Here is a 22,056-nt window from a genome sequence, read left to right as displayed (position 1 = left end):
GCACGTCTTCTGGGGGTCACTGTGCTATTCTGAATCCTGTCTTTGATAATGCCAGAAACCTGCAGAAAAGCTCAAAGCCTGAGATATCTGCACACACCGAGTTGTCAGGATGCAGTAAAGACAATAGCATTTTCCTCCTTTAATGTCCCCAAACACCCTGTTCCCTGAGAAAACTGGTGTTATCTACATGTCTCCTCACAGTCTTCTCAGTACAGACCAAGTAAATCAGTGTATTCAGCCTGATTATCCCTCCAGAGCAAAGAGCCATAGGATAAACACCAACTCCAGAGCCTGGGGACCCAGCCAATTGCCCTCAAGGTTAATGCTGTTATTTCCACCACCACCAGCAATCTGTGCTTCTCGGGAACTCAGGTGGCTCAGAGCGCAGGGTCTCCACCCACAGCATATATCCTGCTCTGCTTGTGGTGCATACCAGTGCAAAGCAGCAAACAACCATGCTGGAGACAATCACAGAACTGTTTGGGTTGGAAGGGACCTTAAAGCTCATCCAGTCACAATCGCCTGCCATGGGCAGGGACACCTTCCACTAGACCAGGTTGCTCCAAGCCCCATCCAACCTGGCCTTGAACACTGCCAGGGATGGGGCAGCCACAGCTTCTCTGGGCACCCTGTGCCAATGCCTCAGCACCCTCACAGGGAAGAGCTTCTGCCTAAGAGCTCATCTCAGTCTCCCCTCTGTCAGGTGAAAGCCATTCCCCCTTGGCCTGTCACTAAAGAGAGTGGATCACTTTGGAAGTACACTGCAAATAGTCTTTCCCAACTGATGATGCCTGACGGTGGGCTCAGGATGCTCTTCTACAGAACAGCACCACTGGCAGGTGAGCATAGGGCAACCTCCGGTGCTGCCACACTGCAAAGTGCTCAGATACTCTCAGGTTGGCCCTGGTGAGGCTGGTCTTAGGTGAGGACAAGCTGCTGAAGATAGAGCAGGCTGCTGTTGCTGCTGATGGTTCTGTGGCCCAGCTGTGTGACTAGCACCACAGATGAAAGCATGGAAAGAAAACACCAGAACTGAGCATTTGAGTAAAAAGATCCCTAATCTGTGGTTGTTCCAGGACAGAGTATCAGAGCCCTTACTCCTGCTGTGCTGATAGGCAAAGCAGCAAGCTCTTGAGATGATGTGAGGCAGTGAGGTTGAGAAAGGAGCATGAGGAATGGGAAAATTTCACTCACAGGCAGAAATTCAACACACTTGACATCACTGAAACCTGCTATGACTATTTATATGATCAGAAGTCTGCGTAGGAGGGATGGCAGGGAAGAAAGAGGAGGGCACTCAGTGTTTACAGTACATGCCATTATATTCTTTTCTTTAGAACTACAGACCTTTTAGCAGTCAGTTCTTGAAGAAATACACATTTACCTTCTCACCAAGGACTGGGAAGAGGCACAGTACACCATACCTGAGCCAGCACAGGAGCTCAGCCTTAAATATATGTTCTTAATGGACTGAAAGAAATAATGTGTTACAAAGGACTTGGGTTTGTGAGTCACACACACCAGGAGACTCATGGAGCCAGCAGTAAAATACCACATGCATTTCTAAAGACTGCAGTTGATAACTTTTCAAGACAGAAGTTAATGCACTGAATGTCTGTAAAATCCTAATTTCATAGTTAGGAAAACTCACTTAGAAATCCTCTTTGCTAAATGAAGGCTAAAAAGTGGAACTGGAATGTACAATAAAGAGTGGCCAATACAAATTTAAAAATACAATGTGTAGGTAACTGATAAGGGAAACTAAAGGAGGGGAAAATGCATGGCTGGAGATGCCCAATATGCTACTGAGAGACACACACTCTAGCCATAGGTCCCTTTCCAGAGAGCAATGGGACCATTTTTAAGCAGAGACTGTAGGACTGCTCATAATGATGCAGGAAAAGCAAACACTCAGTAGATATTTATTCTGTGTTTGGGGAAAAAGGGTAGTGAAGTACTTTCTAGCAGAGATGAAGCTTTCCGAAACCATTAGTATACTCACCTGCACCCAAATACACTAAACCAAATACACTAAGCAGCCAGCACAGATAATGTCCCTGCAAAGCTGGGGAGGGATTTCTGGGCCTTGCTGCTTGTTTTGAGCAAACCTGGAGCTGCCACGTTCAGATGGCAAATGAATCCTTCACAGCAATATTCCCAGCCAGCAGTGAAGATGACCTAGTTATTTACTAAATGGTCAGCCTGATATAAGACCCAGAAGGCAGGGCTCACCTGGAATTAAATTAAGAAATAATTAAAGGCTGTAAGTTATAATTAAAGTCACTCAATGGGTCTTTGTTGAACAGAGATCTCATCAAATGAGCCTGATGTCACTCTTTAACAAACATAGGCTGAGCTGAAAAGGCACCACATACGTTAGTGCTGTGCAGGCAGAGTGCACTAAGTGCTTCTTGACATCCTGATTTTGGAAGACAGGACTATACAGTACCAATAAAGCAAGTTAAATTATGAAGAGATGGCTGACAAGTCTCAATCAGAAACTGTCAATGGAGCTTCACAGGGAGCATGCTAGTCAACACCTTCATCGATGAGCAAGGAGAAAATACAAAATACTCACCCCCAAAAAATCAGCAGCTGACAGGAAGATTGATGTAACAGTAAATATTGATGTGGAGAGAGTGAAATGTGGGTTGCTTGGTAATGCTGAGCCCATTCAAACACTGTATATGTTAATGCAGAATGACACACCTATGGAGAAGGATTTCAGACCGTATTTATGAACATGGACTGTATCCCAGACAAGAAAGAGCCTCCAGAAAGGCTTGAGGTCATCATGGGTGACCAACCCAACACAAGGCTCTAATGTGATCCTGTGATGAAAAATGCTGATGCAGTTCTTGGGGGAGAGGAGAGTTACACATATTGCACTGTTCAGACAGACGCAGAAGTGCTCCAGTGATACGGGTCCCCACATTTAGAAGGGGACATGGAAAAAGCAGGCTGAAGGGATGAGTCACAAAATTGACCCATGGGCTGAAGAAATTATCCTGCTGCAAAAGATTTGAGCTATATTGAGTTTATTGTCAAAAACTCTGCCACCCCTCCACAAACCAGAGCAGAACCAACTTCTTTTATCCAGTGAGACACACAGGGAGCCAGGGCCTGGGAGCTGAAGCCCAACAAGCTCAAACAAGTTTCGGGTCAGGATTAGGTACCTCTCAGAGATGCTCAAAGGATTAGGTCCCTCTCAGAGTTCAATCACAAACTCTTCAGCTTGCTGAGAAGCATGTGAGCAGCATTTACATCTCTACAGCACACAGGAAGCCAAGAGGCGTGATCCCAGACCCTTTCACACCTAAATCCCATACAAATGAATCCCAGCGGATAACTGGAGCTCTGAGGATAACCCCTGGCATGCATTATGATGAAGAGGGGTGACTCACAGGATAGCACTGGCTTTGGAGCGCTGAGGAGCAGGGAGGCACCGAGCAGCAAAGACAGGTGCCGGCTCACGAAGGCGAGGTTCAGAGCTAGAATCATAGAATCACAGAATCATAGAATCAGTGAGGTTGGAAAAGACCTTTAAGGTCATCAAGCCCAACCGTTCCCCACCACTAAACCATGTCACTAAGGGCCTCATCTACACGGTTTGTGAACACTTCCAGGGACGGTGGCTCCACCACTGCCCTGGGCAGCCTGTTCCAATGCCTGAGCACCCTTCGGGGAAGGAATTGTTCCTAATATTCAGTCTAAACCTCCCCTGGCACAACTTGAGACCATTTCCTCTTGTCCTATCATTTCTTCTTTGGGAGAAGAGACCGATCGCCACCTCCTGGCCCCATCGTCCTTTCAGGTAGTTGCAAAGAGCAATAAGGTCCCCCCGAGCCTTCTCTACTCCAGACTAAACCCCCCAGGTCCCTCAGCCGTTCCTCATCACGCTTGTGCTCCAGACCCTTCACCAGCTCCATTGCCTTTTTCTGGACCCACTCCAGCACCAAAATGCCTCTCTTGTAGTGAGGGGCCCAGAACTGAACACAGCTAGAAGTTCAACCACCTGTGAGGAGTCCCTGTCAAGCCTCATGCCAGGAACAAAGTGTGTGGGAAAGGATCTCTCACAGCTCTTGGAGAAAAACCAGAAAAAAAGTGCTGCCTGGGCACCTTGGGGAACACCTCAACTCACTTCTCCCTCTTGGCACCCAGCTGTGGAACCAATGGCTGCTGTGGGTGGAAGCATTACCTCCCATGTTAAAAGCATCTCCGTGTTGACTCACTGCAGCAAACACATTACTCTCTCGCTCAAGGGAGAATGCAGCCTTGGTTATTGTGTTAAAAAATGCCCATCTTCCCACGCTCGATTCCCTTTTCATTATTAATGAGGAGCAGAGTGAATGTGAAAGGGCTGCAGCTGGTGCATAGGCTTCTGTGCCGGGCTCAGGTCTGAGCTGGCAGTGTTGTTCTCCCATCCTACAAGAAGGGAAGGTAGCCCTGGGCTCAGGCCACTGGAGCAGGCAGATCCCATTTCAGTGTCTTCACCAAAGGACCAGCAACTGTCACCAAGTGGCCATGCACACTCAGTTCCATTGGTTCAGAAGAAGCAGCTAGGAGAGGAACCTCAGGGTGAGCGAGGAGATCTTCTCCTACCATGAGGCACCATAGGAGATGGGCTGAGGATCAGCCCCAATCTCAGTGGGATGTTCTCCATGGGAACAGAAGCACACCCAACTGAAAACCTGCCTGGTTTGCAGGACCATGCACCCTTCAGTTGGGACAGAAGGAAGAATGACATAAAGACACCAAGTCCTTATGTGGCAGTGCCAGGGACAGGGAATCAGGGCCAGGCAGGTTTTCAATTGTACTGGAACTGAAATTACAGGGGATGGGGGGGAACCCAACTCTGCTTTGGTTGTAAGAAAAGGGCTGGGGGGGATAGGAGAAAAAAGCCCTTCAAGTTTCTATGACAACCTGCAAAGTGAGAGCCTACATGCAACCTCACTTAACACATTAAAAGCTGCACAGAAACAATGAAAACTAAAACTTTGTTTTACCTCCAGGTCTGGGAGGGCTGTTCCCAGCTGGAGAGCAAGAGTGGGCACCCAGAGCAGGGCAGCATGGGTTCCACCAGCACCAGCAACTCCTTCTCCTGTCCCCTGGGCTCAAGGGACTGCTGAAACCAAGTGGTTCCTTATGACCTCCCTCAGGCCAAGATATTTAACTTGTCTTATAGAGGGTCCTGGTGCCATCTCCATCCCCATAAATCTGGGTGTGGAGCACCACCAGCCCCAGGACATGTAGGGATCCAGGGTGAGCACTCTGACACAACCAGCAGTAAAAAAGGAAACAAGTAAGATTTGGATTCATCCATACTCCACAAAACCCAGTGGTCTTCAGCAGGACCCGTGCCCAGATCAGCCAGGTCTCCAGAAGGCATTACTGGGAGAGACTGGACCACCTCTAGCTTAAAAGATTAGCACACCACAGAGCAGGGGACACCTCCTAAAGGCCAGAAGAAAAGCTGCACAACTGTTCAGAGGCTGGATCACCAGCCAGTCTCTTGCACCCACTGCAAATGTCTAATACAACTCCCTGCCACAGCATGACCCGTTTCTGCTAGAACCAGCTCTGCTCTCCACCTGTGGACTGGCATTTGATGAACCAGGACATTTCACCAAAGTACCTTTCCAGGATTCCCTTCCTTTGCCAGCACTCGGACAGGCTTAAAGCCCCTCCACCTGCCTGGACCTCAGGCTCTGAATCCATTTCCCCCAGAGGAAATATGTTCTAAGCTTGCAGTAAAGTTTCAGTGGCCCAGTCCCAGCTGCTAGCCCCAGCCAGCATCATAATCTTCTTTACTTAGCTCCATCGCATGTTGAGTTAACACCCCGACTCCCCAGAAAACTTCCTCAGCCAGGGTTTGGGGTTGGAAGCTTGGAGCCTATGCTCATGGTCCCTTCTAGAGGGTTCCACTCCCCTTCAGTTGCCAACCTGCACCTTTCTGAGGGGCACCTACCCCACAGAGCCGAACACCTCTTCCACCCCACTGCTCTGCCCTCCCACTGCCACCAAAGATGCTGGGGATAGCGCTTCATCCTCTCCTACAACTGAAGCTGGGAGAAAAATCATCCAACCCTGCGAAGGCATTTTTGGGGCAGTTTCTTTCAGTGTTGAGTACCCCATGGCTTCACTACAGAAGGGCAGCCTCGGCATTGCTCCTCCTTTGCCACCGTTCCCCTTGTCTTATCTGCACCATCTCTTACTCCCTGCTTTCTCTGTGTGTCCTCCTCCCACTGCTTGGCACTTTGCAAGGGAACCTGAGCTACGTGAAGAACACCCCAGCTGAATGACTCTCAGCCATTACCAAAGGAGTCATATCATGTAGCATAAATGTGTTATTATCATCATTACTATAACAATTAAGTCTGAGTTAAGGAGGCAATGAAATGAACACCCAGCTTAGGAACACATCTAGCTTATTATGATGGCCTTTAATACTTCCAAGACGTAAATACCGATTTCTAGATCCTTTAAAACACTGTGGTTTTACAAGATAATGATCCAGCAGCAAAACGCTCACTTTCATCTAAATGCTGACATGGAAAGGTTTTAGTCTGAGAGATGAAATGTTCTGCTTTAAAAGCAGGTTGACAATGAATTAACTGCAGAGACATCTTGACGTAACAAAGACTACAAGGCAAAACAAACACGAGCTGCTGCTTTGTGTAAGGTGGTTTCAAAGGCTCCTTGTGTGTTTATACATCTGAGGCTTAAGAACAGAAGGTGAGCAGCAGTCTTTAATCTGGAATGGAGACAAAGCCAGAGAGGTGCCTGTATGGAAGGGCTGTAGGAATCTGCTGGAGCAGGAATGGGCTTGGAGACATCAGGTCTCTTCAGTATAGCCACATATCCCAAGGGACTGAAGAAGCAGATCAGTGGAGAGCATTTTGTGTCACTACAGAAGTGTCTCTCTTGACACCTCTAGTGCCTAGCAAATATTAACTGCTCCTCAGTGACAACTCTCTTGACTGATGAGCACTGCTCTCAGCAGAGGAGACAGCATGAGGAGGGAGCACCAGCAGCGTCTGCAGCAAATCAGTGACACTTTAATTAAACCCAGATATTCCAGTCTACATTTGCTAAGGGTTTGATGGTTGGTATTATCACCAACATTTCTTTCTGGGTTTTTTAGAAACTGAGTCCCAGTTAGTGTCTGACACTAAAGAGCAAATATATGCCAGGGGAAATCAGCAAACACACCAGACTTCAGCTCCTGAAGTCTTCCAACCAGCCATGGCAGGAGAGTTATTAAGCAAAAGCATCTGCCCCAGGAGGGCCTATTCTTGTCTCTGAGCCTGGAGTCCCTGGGTCTCCAGCCAGCAGGTCCTTGCTCAGGAGACTGTCTTGACAAAGCACTCAAGGACCTCCGTGAGAAACAGGGAAGGACCTCTACAAGCCTGGATATTCTAACATTACAGCTGCATTCCAAACTTGGCGTGACAAAGGAGTAAGCAGCTCAGGGCTGATCTCAGCCCAAGAGGTGTTTCTTCCCTGGTCCCTATAAACATGGGCCAGATCCCAGACGCAGTGGGCCTGTTGTTCTATTCTGACATCTGAACAACCTGCTTTGGAAACACAGAAAGGCATCTGTACTTGTCCACATGAGACAGCTGAAGGAGCTAATGCAGGTGGGAAAGCCTGTGCAGGTGTTGGCTTGCTGATGGACTCATGGCCATTCTCAGGCTCCTCTCTCAGGTGTTTCAGCTACAGGAGCTATTTGGGGGCCTGCTCTTTCCAAGACGATCTCTAGTCCATTCAGTTCTCCAGTGATGTAATGTGCATCTGTACCTTAAAACCTCTTGGATGTTTTGGGCAGAAGGGAAGAGCCTCGGTAAAGGCCATGAAAGGCTGGTGCATGACAGTAGACACTTCTCCATATCCTTGATGAGTGCTAGACTTTTCCAGGCACTTAGGAAACACGAGGAGGAAAGCTTCTGAACATGGCAAGAACAGAGCAAGATTCATTCCTAGGTTAAGTGATGATAAACCCCACAGCGCAGATTTCTGGCATGTGTGTATTTCCTTTTTCTTCTTCTACAAACTGGGTTTGCTGTGAGAGCCCAAACACACCAGCCTGAGAGCAGGGATGTTCCAACCCCACTCCTGCAGTGCAGGGGTTTGATGGGTAGGGCGAACTCCTGCCTCTGAAGCACAGAAGAGGAAAAGCAGAGGTACAGCCAATGTGGTCTGGCACACAGGGTCTACAGGACCAGCCATTCACTACTAGACTTGTCCCAAGCTCTCTGAAGTCCACCAGGCCTCTGGCAGCTGCCAGGGATCTTTCTCTGCTGAGGAAGACCAAGCTCCAGTCCTGACAGAGGCTGAGGGACTCCCTAAGGTGCTTGGCCCAGCCGTGAAGAGGGGCTGCAGCAGTGGAAGCAGGTGTGCCTGCAGCAGCAATGGTGCCAGCCTCCGCTGGTGGATCGGAAAGCTGGGCTGGATAGGGTAGTGGTACCAGGCAGCATCACAGCCACAAACCCTGCCAGTCACAACCCCAAAAGAGCCACTGAGGAACACTGTAATATATGATTAGTCAAGTCACAGCTGGTATCACAAACTGCTTGGACAAATCATAGGGGTCCTGTAGTGTCATGGCACAGACAAACAGGTCAACACTAATAAGGCAACCTGTATCTACAAGACCTTCTACCCTCAACAGCTCCACAATGGAAGCCCATATTCTCCCACTGAAGGTAGAGAAACACCCTTCATTTCTCTGGTAAGACGAGCTATAGAAGTAGCACTATAATTGATGCTACGAGCACCAAAACCACCCCAGAAAAACAAAAGAGTAGGAGCTACTTACATATTTCCTTCAAAGCTCTTACTTAAAGCCTCAAAAAGCTTCATCTGGAATAGGGACACGAGAGATGCTTTGATCCCTTGAGCCTCCTTGTCAGAACACACACTCTAGCATCACAGCAAGAAGCACCAAGATCTTGGAAGACTATTGTCAAAGGTCACAAAAACATGGTTATAAGTCCTTTAACAAATGTTTGTTCATTTTGTTGTTGCATCCACGATTACTTCATAGCCTCCTGGAATATGCCTCTGATCTCCCAGAAAGCCAGGTGAGATTAAACAGGTGGGAAATGGCTCTGGCTGTTCTTCCAGTAGTCTTTAGCTGCCAACAGCTTTGGGAAGCCAGCGATCAGCACAGCCTTCGGAGGAGCCACAGAGGAGCTCCCCAAAGTCAGACTTTTTAGTACACACCTAGGAAACTTCTGGTGGAATAAAGCAAAAGGAACCAGCAGGTAACTGAAGAACCTGAATGCACCAAGCACTTGCACACCAAGACAGCGAGCAGGCGGCTCCATAACATTTCATGACATTTCCAGCCTTTGACATGACTTCAAATGTATCAGAGACATGAAGAGTGACTCGAACTACAGTGATTCGCTGTGTGCTCAGGCACCACTGGGCAGCAGCTCTGCAGGAGTGTTTGGGAGAGAAGCAAAGGAAGACCAAGTGCAGAAGGACAGTGAGTTCTGGAGGAGATATCTCCTCAGCCCAATTCCTTCTGAATCTTCCAGAAACACACTCCTTTGACAAGGGTGCACATCAAAGCACTGTCTGCAAATTCAAAACAATCTATGATGTTTTTTTTTCAAAAGAAAAAAGTGATAACATGAAGATGTTCACTTCCGTAACAGAGCAGGATCGACACAAAGTCTCACATGCAACTCACACACACACAGCCACCAGAGCCAAACCTCAGCATGGCTTTTCATAGTTTGCCACTATTTAAATAACAGCGGCATGGGACATATACTTCCGGCAAAGAGACACACTGGTTGTTCCACACTGGGTGGAACAACACAACTGGCCTGCTACTGCAATGCTCTGCTTGCATCTTAATACAGGTCCCAGAGGTTGACAGCTGTAAGTGCCCCATACTCATGCTCTCGCTTATGGACTGTTGCAGCTCAGAGCCATGGACAAGGGACGCACTAAGTAACCAACTGCTTATGTTAGTGGGGTGATTTGCAGGTCCTTTGTTCATGTTCATGAATATGGTGGCTCCAGAAAACCACTTCCTGTCCTCTCACCCCTGCTGCTCACTGTGCTTTACAAAACACAACAGATGGAAGACGGCAGGCATCAATGCCAAAGTATGGGCTGCAGGACACATGCTTCAAGATCAGCCCATTGTGACAGAGAATGAAACCCTTCAGTTCTCCAAAGCAGCTCAGCTGTGCAAACCTGAAGCAGAGGGAGCCAGAGGTGGGAAAGGTTACCCCTCCATTTCCCCTGCTCTCAGCCACCAGCTCTGTCCCTCAGACTCAGTCAAGTTGTCGTGATTCCTTCTGACCTGACCAAATGACTTGCATGTGCCCGAAACCCAAAATGATTGACAGCCTTTCCACTGTTATCCTCACTTGTGTAATTGCAGCAGCTGTTCTTGTACATTGAAATGTCTAATCTTAGCAAGCCACAGAACTGCTCGGGAATATAGACCAACCGGGAATTTCAATGCAATTACTCACCACAGCTACTGGCACTTACTTTGGCTGGTAAAAGTCTTTCTTGTCTGCTGACCCCAGGCTCTGCAAGACACAAAAGACAGATGTATTGTTTTAACTCTTGCCAAGCAAGTATCATTGATGAAGATGTGGTGAACAGGAGAAGGCATGTGCTTTTGGTTGCCCAGTGGTGTGGGCTGGCTGGACAGGCAGTTAGGACCCCAGCCAGTGAACATGCTGTGGGCAGAGGCCAGGCAGCCAAGAATGTAAAAATGAAGAGTCAAAGCAGAGGTGTAGAGATGCATTAGGTCTGAACCCAATGCATGCATCATGTCTGCATCTCCCATCGCTTGCAGAAGTACGGCCCCTTATGTTAGGAGGGGACTCCCCTGGGGAACCCAGGGGTGACAGGCCTGCTTTGGGCACATACCCAGGTATGTGTATGCCACAGACCCTTCTTTGGATGCACACGAGGGTATGTGAATGCCACGCACAGAGAGCACGGACCCATCGCTGTGCCTTGTCCTACTGCCTGACAGGGCTACAGGCACCCACATGCACCCAAGTCTGTACCCCAACATGCCGTGTCCCAGAGGCACCCATGGCTGAGGCTGCCCTGAGACCTCAGTTCTGCTTGCCAAGCAGAGACGGGCCCCCGCTACCAAGGAAGATAGAGGCACAGGCTGTGCTTGCACAGGCAGCTCTGAGATAGACCGACCGACACCACAGATCTGAGTGTCAGCAAAGCCACTGCACCGTCAGAGCCCTCTCTTCCTCCTCCTCTTGGGGATGGTCCTTACCCTCGTGCTGTGCTGTGCTGTGCTGGGGGACCATGGGCAGCATCACGGGCTGGCCCCAGCACTTGTCAAGGTTCTGCTCCCGGTCCCTGCACGGGCACCAGGCGGGTGCCGGTGTGAGTGCACGCTCGCGGGAAGCACGATGGGACTCTGGGGCTGCTGTTGTAGTTTTGCTCCGTGGTTGCCAGGCAATGGCGAGCCTGAACGCCAAAGCAGCGGGGCCGAATGCTAATGAGGGGGGCGGAATTCTCCCGGCGCTCTCCAAAGCAGCCCAGCGCTCCCACCCTGGCACTGAAAAGCGAGGAGGGAGAGGAGGGCCCCGGCTTTTAAGCTGGTGGTGATCCACAGTCGCCACAACATCCCCTCGTCTCTGGCCAAGCCAGTGAGATGGGACCGTGGTTTGGTGGTGGCTGACCCTTCCCACAGCATGGAGGTGTTTGTTGACACCAGCATGGGGAAGCTGCAGCCAAACCCGCAGTGCAGGGTATCTTCGTCTGGGTATGTACTGTCCTCTTACACATCTCATGGGCACACACCAGAGCTCCATCCTGGGATAGAGCTGGGAGCGCACAAGGAGCAGTCCTTGGGGTGGGCAGATCTCATCTGCCCACTTGCCAATTGCCATGTGAGTGCGCAAAATCTCTGCGCAATCCCCACCACTAGCAGGATGCGCTACACAAGCACCCTTTGGCTCTCCCCACTGCTTCCCGGCCTCTGACATGACAGCAGCAAGAAGCCACCACAAAGCCCTATGGGATCAGTGGCCAAACACTGGTATGGGGTGGCCCAACACTAGCACAGGCTGTCCAGAGAGGTGCTGGAAACATTCAAAACCCAGCTGGGCATGGTCATGTCCACATGGTCATGGGCATCAAGGAGAACCCAGTGCAGTGATGCTGCCTTGAGCAGGAGGTTGGACTGGGCGATCTCCAGGAAATCCCAGATCTCCTCAACCACTCCATGCATTCCTGAAGCAACAGAGAAACAAGCACAGCAGTAACTGCACATGCCTTGAGCAATAGCACCTGTCCTCCAAGCCCACAGCACGTGCAGAACACCTCCACTTCCTCAGACACAGCATTCCCATGAGATATTTCCTTACTTATTTAAACCTGACACCTAAAAACAAAGATGCTGGTTCCCAAACTATGGATAAGCTGCAACAAGGTTCACAAGCCATGACAAATCCAGTTCCTTCTGCTATCTCTGTTAGCAGGGATCACAGAGAACTGATGATACTTGAGGAGAAACCACTTGCAAACAGCTTCCTCAGTGCTATTGAAACAACAAGTGGGAAACCAGCATGCCCCAAGTCAGACCCTCCACCCGCAGCTGAGGCCCGTGGTCCCATCAACCCCATAGCAAGGTCCAGACAGCACCTGACCTTTCTGGTAACTAGTAACAGCAGAAAACAACATTGAGACTCTTCTACCTTTCTAAAGCACTGGGGTAACTATCACTATCACCAGCATTCCCAGCCCAGGAGACAAAAGAATCTGCAGCAGTGATGGGTGCCACAAGTGTTAACCTCCTGAAGGTGCAGGTATTTGAAGCCAAACCATAATGATGGGAAACCACCTGGAAACTTGGGAGAAAAAGAAAGTCCTGCAGGAAAAAGAAGGTCCTGCAGGAAGCACCGTGGCTATGAGCCATGAGTAGGATGAGCTGCACAAGTATGCTGAGAGAAGGGGCTGTCTCAAGTTTATCAAGCAATTATTTTTCAACAGTCAAAGAAAACTGAGAAGGTTTTATATATCTGGAATAAGAGAGAGGCATTAATTTTGTGGAGAGGGGAAAACACCCCAGTGAAACAGGGACTCAATGCAGCAATGAATAGCCAAAATAGCTGACTAAAGCTTTCTGAGAAAATAGCACATGAGGAGGAAAAGCAGATGTGTGACACAGCAACGTGTCCAAGGAATTGGGCCTGCAGCAAGGCCAGGAGCTGTGGATCAGCTCCTGGCTTTACCACCACCCCAAGGTCTGGTCTTCAGCCATTTCTTCCCTCTTCATGCCTCAGTTTCCCCATATTGCCCCTGCACAGCCCTTTGCCTCCTTACTCTTCCCAGAAGAGAAAGGTACTATGCCCAGCAGTCAGATGAAGTTACACAGGTCCATCCTACCATGTTGCATTTCTTGCACCAAGCTGGTCTAGTGGAAGGTGTCCCTGCCCATGGCAGGGGGTTGGGACTGGATGAGCTTTAAGGTCCCTTCCCACGCAAACTGCTCTGGGATTCTATGAAAACCAAGTTGGCTGTGGATCCAGAGAGCTCCAGGAGAGTGGCAGGAAAGCACTTGGCCACAAGAATCACCAACAAATGGAGCAGAGCTTTCTGGAAGCTGTTAGCGGTGATACCTGGGCAGGAGAAGGTGGTCAGGGCAAGCAGGAAGACCAAGGCAAGAACACGTTTTTGAATGCCTCTAAATGAGATCCTCATGAAGAAGAAGTGAGCATACGTGGTGTCACAACAGCAGCCACAGACAGGGACCTTCCACCGAGCTTAACAGACCAAGTAGAGGATAAACCAAATACTTTGATAAATGCAAGTAAAGCAGTGCAGAGCCATTGGCAGGAGGAAGAAGGTGAGAAGGGGGAGACCTTGGGACACCTTGGGCTGGCCTGACCGTGCAGCAGTTCACTACAGGATATAGTTGTAGTAAAAACATGCCCAAGGCATTTTGCCCAGGGCAGGAACATCACAACAGCCATAACTATTCTATGATTCTATATTCTATGACTGTCCAGGAGCACTGCAAGAGCTCAGAGCAGCACCTGGAAAGATCCTCCCAAGCAGGGGAGCTGGTCTCCACTGATGTGTTGAGGGTATTCACCTGAAAGCACCCAGGGTGATGGGTAGCTCTGGGCAGGAGCTGCCTGCACAAAGGGGCAGCAGCTGAAGCATCTCCCCAGGGGCAGCAGCATGGGCTGTGACAGTGCCACCAGCCACCACCCCTGTCTCACCACACTGGGTATCACAGAATCAGGTAGCATCCTCAGGAGAGCAGGATTATGGAGAAGTCAAGGGAAGGACAGGACATAAAGGAGCCGGGTAAAGGGAACATACAGCCTGGATCATAGGGAAAATGTCTTGGCACTGAACTTAAACTGAGTTGGAACCAACTCCAGCAGGAGAGATAGAGCAGGGCTTCAAAGGGCCTGCACAAAGCCAGCTAGATAAACCAGCACAGAGGGGACAGTCACTGGCTTTCAGGGAGCTGGGCCTGGTTTTCCTTTTTCTGCCTGTGCCTGAGGACTAAAAGAGGCAGAAAGCTTCCCAGAATGAGCAAAAGGTAACCTGGCATTTTCCTCTGATTTCTGGGAGGAAAGACCAGTTCCTCCAGAACTGATATGGGATCTGGAGGCTTTAATCTACACAAGTATATGATAAAACAGATGCCTGCACTGTTGGCTGATCCACAGGCTTCTACAGGAGCATTGTCTGCTGGTGGCTCCTGTGTATCAGGGCATGGGAGGGGACTCCAGAGAGGCACGGCTGAGTGTGTGTTCAGCTCCCAGAATAGATCTGGGCTCCCAGAGAGCTCCTGCTGCTGCTCTGGATGCTAGGGAGACTCTTGGCATTGCTGAGAGGGAAGGAGGGAGGATGGGAGAGAGTATCCTCTGGTTCATGAGTCCCCCGCAAGCCCCAAGCCCCAGTGCAGTGTGAGTCACGCTCCGGCGGGACCTACTGCGCTGCTCCTCACTTGCTCATTTCATTGATGACTCAGGATTTAGGAAGCACATTTTAAATCCCTTAATGAAATAATGGAGAGAGTAATTTTGATCCACGTGTCTTTCTTTTTAAAACAAACACTTCAAGCGAGGGTTGCGCCCATCTCCACTCTTTCCTGCCCAGACACAGAGGCAAGTGTCGGTAGGGACTGGGCACCTCAGAGACATTTGGAAGGGCAGGAGCATCCTCACTACCCTGCACATGGAACTGGGCATGGCAGCAACTGAAACCCTGCCAGGCAACAACCGCTATTCCTCTGGCATTCAGGGGCAAGGAGAGGGAGGTGGGACACCAGGACACTGTCCAAGATGATGTCCTCAGAACCTGGCGGCGTTCCCAAGCACCTTGCTCACCCCTAGTGTGTGCCTTCCAAGTGCCATCTCTTTCAGATTCAGCCAGGCACCATCTTTAATCTCTTTCCTCCCAGGCAGAGGCAGTGGCAGAAGGAAACGTGGGTGCCAATCCCACAGCTCCTCCGTGCAGCCTGCCAAGAAGCAGGATTACCTGCCAGTATGGTTAAGTGTTGTCTCAAGGTCATTCCACAGCTACCCTCTGCCCCTCCCCACACAAGAATCATAGAATCACAGACTGGTTTGGGTTGGAAGGAACCTTAAAAGCTTTATCTAGTCCAACCCCCCCCCTGCAGTGAGCAGAGACATCTTCATCTAGATCAGGTTGCTCAGAACCACTTCCAGCCTGGCCTTGAACATCTCCAGGGATGGTGCATTCACCACCTCTCTGGGCAACCTGTGCCAGTGCCTTACCACCCTCCTTGTAAAACATTTCTTCCTGAGCCAGGCTTGCGCTGCCCTTGCTGTGGTGGAAAATGCTCTCCTCTCCCTGACATGCTCAGAGCCCGTGGAGCTTGCAGAGAAGAGCAGCATCCCAGGAACGCCTCAGAAACGCTCTGGAGGAAAGGGAAGGCAACAGGACACCAGCTTCCCCAGTACTTTTATCTGGTGCAAGATGGACTGAGAGGCTTTATTAGCCAGAGGCACCCATGTCCCAGTTCTCAAAAAGCACCTTTCCAGGAGGTGTAAAAATGCAGCCTCCAAAACTAGTAGAGCAACACCCAGCTGCATCTGGGCTAAGGCTTGTCCAGTGCATCAAAACCAGTGGAGGGAGCAGCAGGAAGACTTCTCATTTTCTCAGTGGCATTTCCAGTGCTGCCCTTCCCAACCCTCCTCGCCAGGCCATGGTAACCACAGGAACACACATGCAGCCCCGGCTCCCTTTGGCCCTGCAAAGCACCTTTGTTAACACACTACGTGTTGTACTGAATGTCAAAGACATTTTTGGCCTTCACAAACCTGTGAGAGGCTGGGCCAACATGAGTGCCTGAAGTTATTCTGTTAATTTCACATTTCAGGCACTATGTCAGCTATTTTGTAAGTTGTTAAATTCATCTATTTAACAAGCCCAAGTTATACAATGTATATAAGCCACAGGCAGGCTTCTCTAGGACATCTCATCTCCACAGCTGGACTTGCTGGTCCGTGATAAGAATTACCACAACATGCTGCAGACAGAAAAGATGAAGCTGATGGAAAGGACTGCTCTGAATTCCATACTTCAGCCAAGCTAGGTTGATAACAGACATGGGGTTGGAAACACGGATGCTCACGGAGGGGCTAAGGCAGAGGTATTGATGATTTATTTATTCCCACCAGCAGACATCAATCCTGTTGTACTTTTTCCTCTCCTAAATGTTGCCAAGCATAATCTCAGTTTATCCTTTTCTGGGCAGGGTCCCTGGGAGAGCGAAGTTATTAGTAAGGCTGAAGGATCCTCATGCAATTATTTAGAACTACACCAAAATAATCCCCAAGGACAAGCAGCCGCTTGCAGGTGGCAGCTTTTTAAGTCATTCCAATAAAATCTGGCTCTGTAACTCCCAGAGTAATCAATGCCCACACAAACACAAGACATAAGAACTGAGGATGAGCTATTTTCCATGCTAGAACAGGATCCTGCAAAACAAACTAATGGGCCACTGCCGACAGTGGCCTGTGCTGCTAACTTCCCATCCATGCATGGTCACTGTCTAGGACCTCAGCACCCACCCCAGCATCCCTGAGCTGAGTTCCCAAGCCAAGCCAGGGGGATTCCAGGGGGATTTGGGCATGGGCAGCAAGCGCTTGGGCCCCAGGGTGGGACATGGTGGGGGGACCAAGGCTGCAGAGCCCATCCCACCCATCCTACCTCCTCACCGCTGGATCCTGCCGGTTGGTGCTTTCAGGCACAGCTGTTTGTCAAGCTCCATGTCTCTGCAACATGCTGCAGTTATGAGTAATCGGGACTTGATGCCTGATTGTTGGAAGGGGAATGAAATTCAGAGCCTGAGATGTGAGAAGGTTGTTTGGAAGGAGGAGGAAGGAGATGCCATTCCCCTGACCCAGCTAGTAGCATCCCTCTGCACAAGGGCCAACCCACCCAGAGCACCCCAGGTCTCGGTGCACCATGTACCCTTCCAGCTCCCTGCCTCTGGCACGGGTTTGGCCAAGAGACCAAAGGGCTGTGGGGTGCTGCCTCCTCCCTTGCACCAGTCCAGCCACCACCACAACCTGTGCCCAGCACTAAACCCCCAAAACAGCCCTGCCCAGGCTCCAGGCTAGTACAGCCCCAAGTGACCCTGAAACATGAACTGGAGGCAGGATGAACCCTCAAATCCCAAAACCTGAATTTCCAGCTGGATAAACAAGATTGCTCAGCTGAAAATCATGGTGGTAACTCCTACCTTCTATGTGGCCGCGCTGCAAAGCAGCTCCCACCTGGGAGGGAGCTCTGGGCACCTCGGAAGGCCGCCCTTGCTGAAAAGCAGGTCCCTCCTGCCTGCTTGCCAAAGGATGGGGGGGATTAAGGAACAGAGAAGAGGGGTGATTAAGAAAGGGTAGGTCACACCAGAACAAAATTGGGTGGCAGGGGAACAACCAGGCTGTGGATGCAGCACTGCTTGCCCTGATGGTGAGAAGGAAAGGGCTGGTTCAAGGGCAGGAGGAAGGATGTGTGCCACTGGGAATAAGAAAAGGGCCTTGGTCTGTTGGAGGATGGCATTTGGCAAAGCTGAACACCGTGGCAGACCATGGGGAGATGTGTTAAGCCACCAGCATTTCTGCATTGCCAGCCCCAGCCCCTCGTTGTGGTGATCCTGCCTCCTCTTGCCTTAACTCCAAAGGCTCCAAGGAAGGAAAGTGAGTCCCTGCAGACCTGACCCAGCCAGGGGAGGATGCCAATGGATCCAACACATTCATTCTTCAGCAGCTAGCTCATCCCACCAGCCCTGGAGCCTGAACCTGCTATCACACTTGCCTATGAACAGCACCAACCCTGTGCAGGCACAGGGGCATTGACGCTCATCGAGGTTGGGTTTGAGTTCAGTGGAAGGTGAAAAACATGCTAAGAACTATAGCGACATGCTATTGGACCATTCAGCAGGGAAGGAGAAGGAGAACATGGCTCAACATGAGAAGTAAATTGAGGTAATCCAGGGAACAGAAATGAACCCCTGCAGCCATCCCCCCTGCAGAGCAGCTCAACCCACACTTGAGAGCTGTAGGAGCTCATTGTGTCCCCCCAGTAGCAATTCCCACTGGAGACACCACAGACCCAAACAGGAAGAGGCCCCATGTTTCACTGCCTCCCACAGCCTTGCTCAGACTCCAGCCTGAACCCACCACCTCACCATGCCAGGACATCATCCTGCGAGCAGGTGGGCACCACCCTCCACCAGCTCATCTCACCAGAAGCTGAATGCTCTCTTCTGGTTGCTCATCAACCCTCACATCTTGGACCCAAGAGGGGAGATCTTGGTGTTCTCCTAGGGGCTGAAATGAAAATGTAAACCTGGTTCTTTGAATAATTGGGCTTCATCTTAACCCAACCTGTATCTGACCCCAAGAAAGCGATGGGATGGATTCTCCTAGACAAGCAAACCCCATTACCAGCTTCACTCCAGAGCACATCTCAGCAGCTTGCCCTGGCCCTGTTGACAGGCTGTACTCATGTGGGCCAGGCCAAGACAGAGCATCATTAAATTTTGCTTCCTCTTCCTCAGAGCACATCCTTTGCAGAGGAGCAGAGATCTGCCACACGTGTGCATTGGACCAAGGAGGAACAACAGAGCCAAACCCCAGTGCCACAAGTTACACTGGCACAGCCCTGGCACCCACCAGTCCCACAGCACCCAGCGATCCCCCTCCTCCCTCGGTATCCTTCCATTTGGCACATAAATCATAGAATCTGAGACTGGTTTGGGTTGGAAGAAACCCTAAAGCTCATCCAGTCCCAACCCCCTGCCACAGGCAGGGACACCTTCCACCAGACCAGGTTGCTCCAAGCCCCATCCAACCTGGCCTTGAACACTGCCAGGGATGGGGCAGCCACAGCTTCTCTGGGCACCCTGTGCCAGCGCCTCAGCACCCTCACAGGGAAGAGCTTCTGCCTAAGAGCTCATCTCAATCTCCCCTCTGTCAGGTTAAAGCCATTCCCCCTTGTCCTGTCCCCACAGGCCCCTGTCCAAAACTCCTCTCCAGGTTTCTTGTACGCCCATTTAGGAACTGGAAGCTGCTCCAAGGTCCATCTTTGGGTTCCTCATCAGTCAAGGTAATGAGGAGCGGCTCCATCCCCAAGCTTGCCTTCCTACCAGGAGAAAAAGCAACTCTGCTAATGAGCACACACCAACACCCCCAAATACACAAGTCCATTTGCACTCAAACTTTCCTTCCCCTGCCACGACCCCTTCCCTTGACTTCCCACCTCCCAGCATCTCCCCGGCCTCTTCCTACCCTGCTCCCTCCAGCCAAGCTGCTCACCCTCAAATACCTTGCAGTTCACACCACGCTGTGGCAGACCCACACTTCAAAGCATTTCTTTACCGAGAGCTCATCCAGGAAACTTTGTTTTCTTGACTCCCCTTGTACTGCTACATGCCTGTAAAAATTAAGTCATGCATATATTCAGACGCACGCACGTACAGACAATTTACTGCAGAGCTTCTCCTTGTGGAAGGATCTCCCCAAGACGTGCACTTGCTGCTCATCAGAGCTCCTCTTGAATGAAAGATCCTGTCAAAGCACTGGCAAAACCACTGAAGCTTGTAAACTCTCTCAGCTCAACAACATCATCCAGGGCGACAGGCACGCACAGGCGTGGGCACCTCTCCATGTTTCCATTCATCAGATCCTGAATTAGGCAGGTAAAGGTGCAGGGAGGAGCAGCAGACCCCCAGGCTCTATGTTCACCCACAGCCTGGGATCAACAGCGTGCTGCACACCCCAGTTTCCACCTTATGTTCTCTTCTCTTTCTTGATTACAGCCTGAAAACTATCACTGAGACTTGAAGGAGCTGGGCTTAACTGTTTGCAGAATCAGGGCCATGATGTGGAGCTGAACATGCTGCTGTTTATAGCGTGGAGCCCTGAGCTCAGCATGTGCAGGGGGTGCAGCATGGCCGGGTTGCTCCTAGAGCCTGGTTTTTTAACTTTTTGACTCATTTTGGGAAGGTGCCAGTTGCCTGATCTCCACATGGCATTCATGCACTGACGGATACCCTGAAATATGACTTATTTTGTTTTAATCCTCAGGCATACCAGCTTATACATGTATACACTGGTTTATAGGTGAAGTTCTGCGTTTTGTCATGGAAAAGAAAAAGGAAAGGCAAGGGAAAAGACTGGTGCCTGAGCAGTCAGCTCTCACCCCGAGGGCCTGCAGTGAATGACACTGTCCTCCAGCATGGAGTGTGTCAGCACCCCAACTGCAGCTCTGCCACCTCAGGCTGGGGACCACCATGCCCCTGAGGCATGCAGGGGGATGGCAGCACAAGCATGAGAGTCTCCAGGAAGGTACTTCAGGTGGTGTCCCAGGAACCTGATCCCCCAGGAGCACCTTGGCAGGGAGCAGACCCACCATCTCACCTCTGCACCCTTCACCCTGCGCTACAAGAATGGGCTCAGCATGGCTGGTCCCTTCCAAACCCTGGAAAAGAGAAAGCTCTGGGGAGATCTTCTAACAGTCTTCCAACATGTAAAGGGGCTAACAAGAAAGCTGGAAAAGGGCTTTGGACAAGGGCCTGTAGGGACAGGACAAGGGGGAATGGCTTTAACCTGACAGAGGGGAGATTGAGATGAGCTCTTAGGCAGAAGCTCTTCCCTGTGAGGGTGCTGAGGTGCTGGCACAGGGTGCCCAGAGGAGCTGTGACTGCCCCATCCCTGGCAGTGTTCAAGGCCAGGTTGGATGGGGCTTGGAGCAACCTGGTCTAGTGGAAGGTGTCCAGAGCAGGAGCAAGATCTGGCCAACTGGGCCAGTCACCCACCCATCAATGAGCTATTAACAACCACCCCAAACGCAGGACCTGCAGGAATATGAACAAGGCTGTCCACAGGGGACCAAGTAAAACCCAGCCGCTGCACTGGCCATCATCCAACCAGAGCTCAAAACACCATGAGAGAGCAGTTCTCTCAGTCTTCTGGCCCAGAAAGTGGTTCCCTAAGGTTATAGAATGTCTGAGTCAAACTATGTAGATACAAATCCTCATTCCTGGGATCCCAGCTGCTGGCTTCGTACCTGCCAGCAAAGGCATGTTGCAAACATGACTATGATATGCTTTGAACTGCTCTTAACCCTGGAGGAACAGCAGAGGTGCTTGCAGAACATGTCCACCACAAAATAATTGTGCTCCTCACAGCTGACCTCTTCATCATCCTCGTTGGTGGCCAGCAGTCAGCCCAACACACCGAGATGTTAAATCTGCTCATCCCCAGGGAGGTGATGGATCTAAGCAACCTGTGGGTCACAGGAGGCTACAACACACTCCTCGGGTGCTGCCTTGGCTTTGTCCTGTGCCAACTAGAGGGAAGCGTGGTTTGGTCATGAAGGAGAGCAGAGAGAGCCCCTGAGTGAGGAGGTTGTATTTATACAGACACTTTACAAATTCAAACTGCTGCATAAAGGGCACAGATATGACTTCAGCATCCAGGGTAACACTTCAGGGCTGTGCTAAGCACACTTTTCCCATCATTGCCCAGTTAAGATCATAGAATCCCAGACTGATTT

General features: G+C 50.4%; 1 protein-coding gene across 4 annotated transcripts in view; it reads right to left on the bottom strand.

Moving 5' to 3' along the window:
• LOC130598519 (ankyrin repeat and fibronectin type-III domain-containing protein 1-like) overlaps positions 1-22,056 on the bottom strand; it is a 181,089-nt gene that overhangs the window by 62,616 nt on the left and 96,417 nt on the right. For all 4 annotated transcript variants that reach the window (XM_057408026.1, XM_057408023.1, XM_057408025.1 and 1 more), the window contains exon 4: positions 10,519-10,559. In XM_057408026.1, the coding sequence (XP_057264009.1) occupies positions 10,519-10,559 (41 nt within the window). The remainder of the gene's footprint in view (positions 1-10,518; positions 10,560-22,056) is intronic.

The sequence above is a fragment of the Pezoporus wallicus genome, unplaced genomic scaffold (assembly GCF_028554395.1).
Source record: "Pezoporus wallicus isolate ANWC-B61680 ecotype Strahan unplaced genomic scaffold, APGP_CSIRO_Pwel_v1 contig_4012, whole genome shotgun sequence".
NCBI classification, from domain to species: domain Eukaryota; kingdom Metazoa; phylum Chordata; class Aves; order Psittaciformes; family Psittacidae; genus Pezoporus; species Pezoporus wallicus.
Note: the sequence above shows the minus strand (reverse complement) of the source record. Positions and strands in the feature narration are given on the sequence as shown.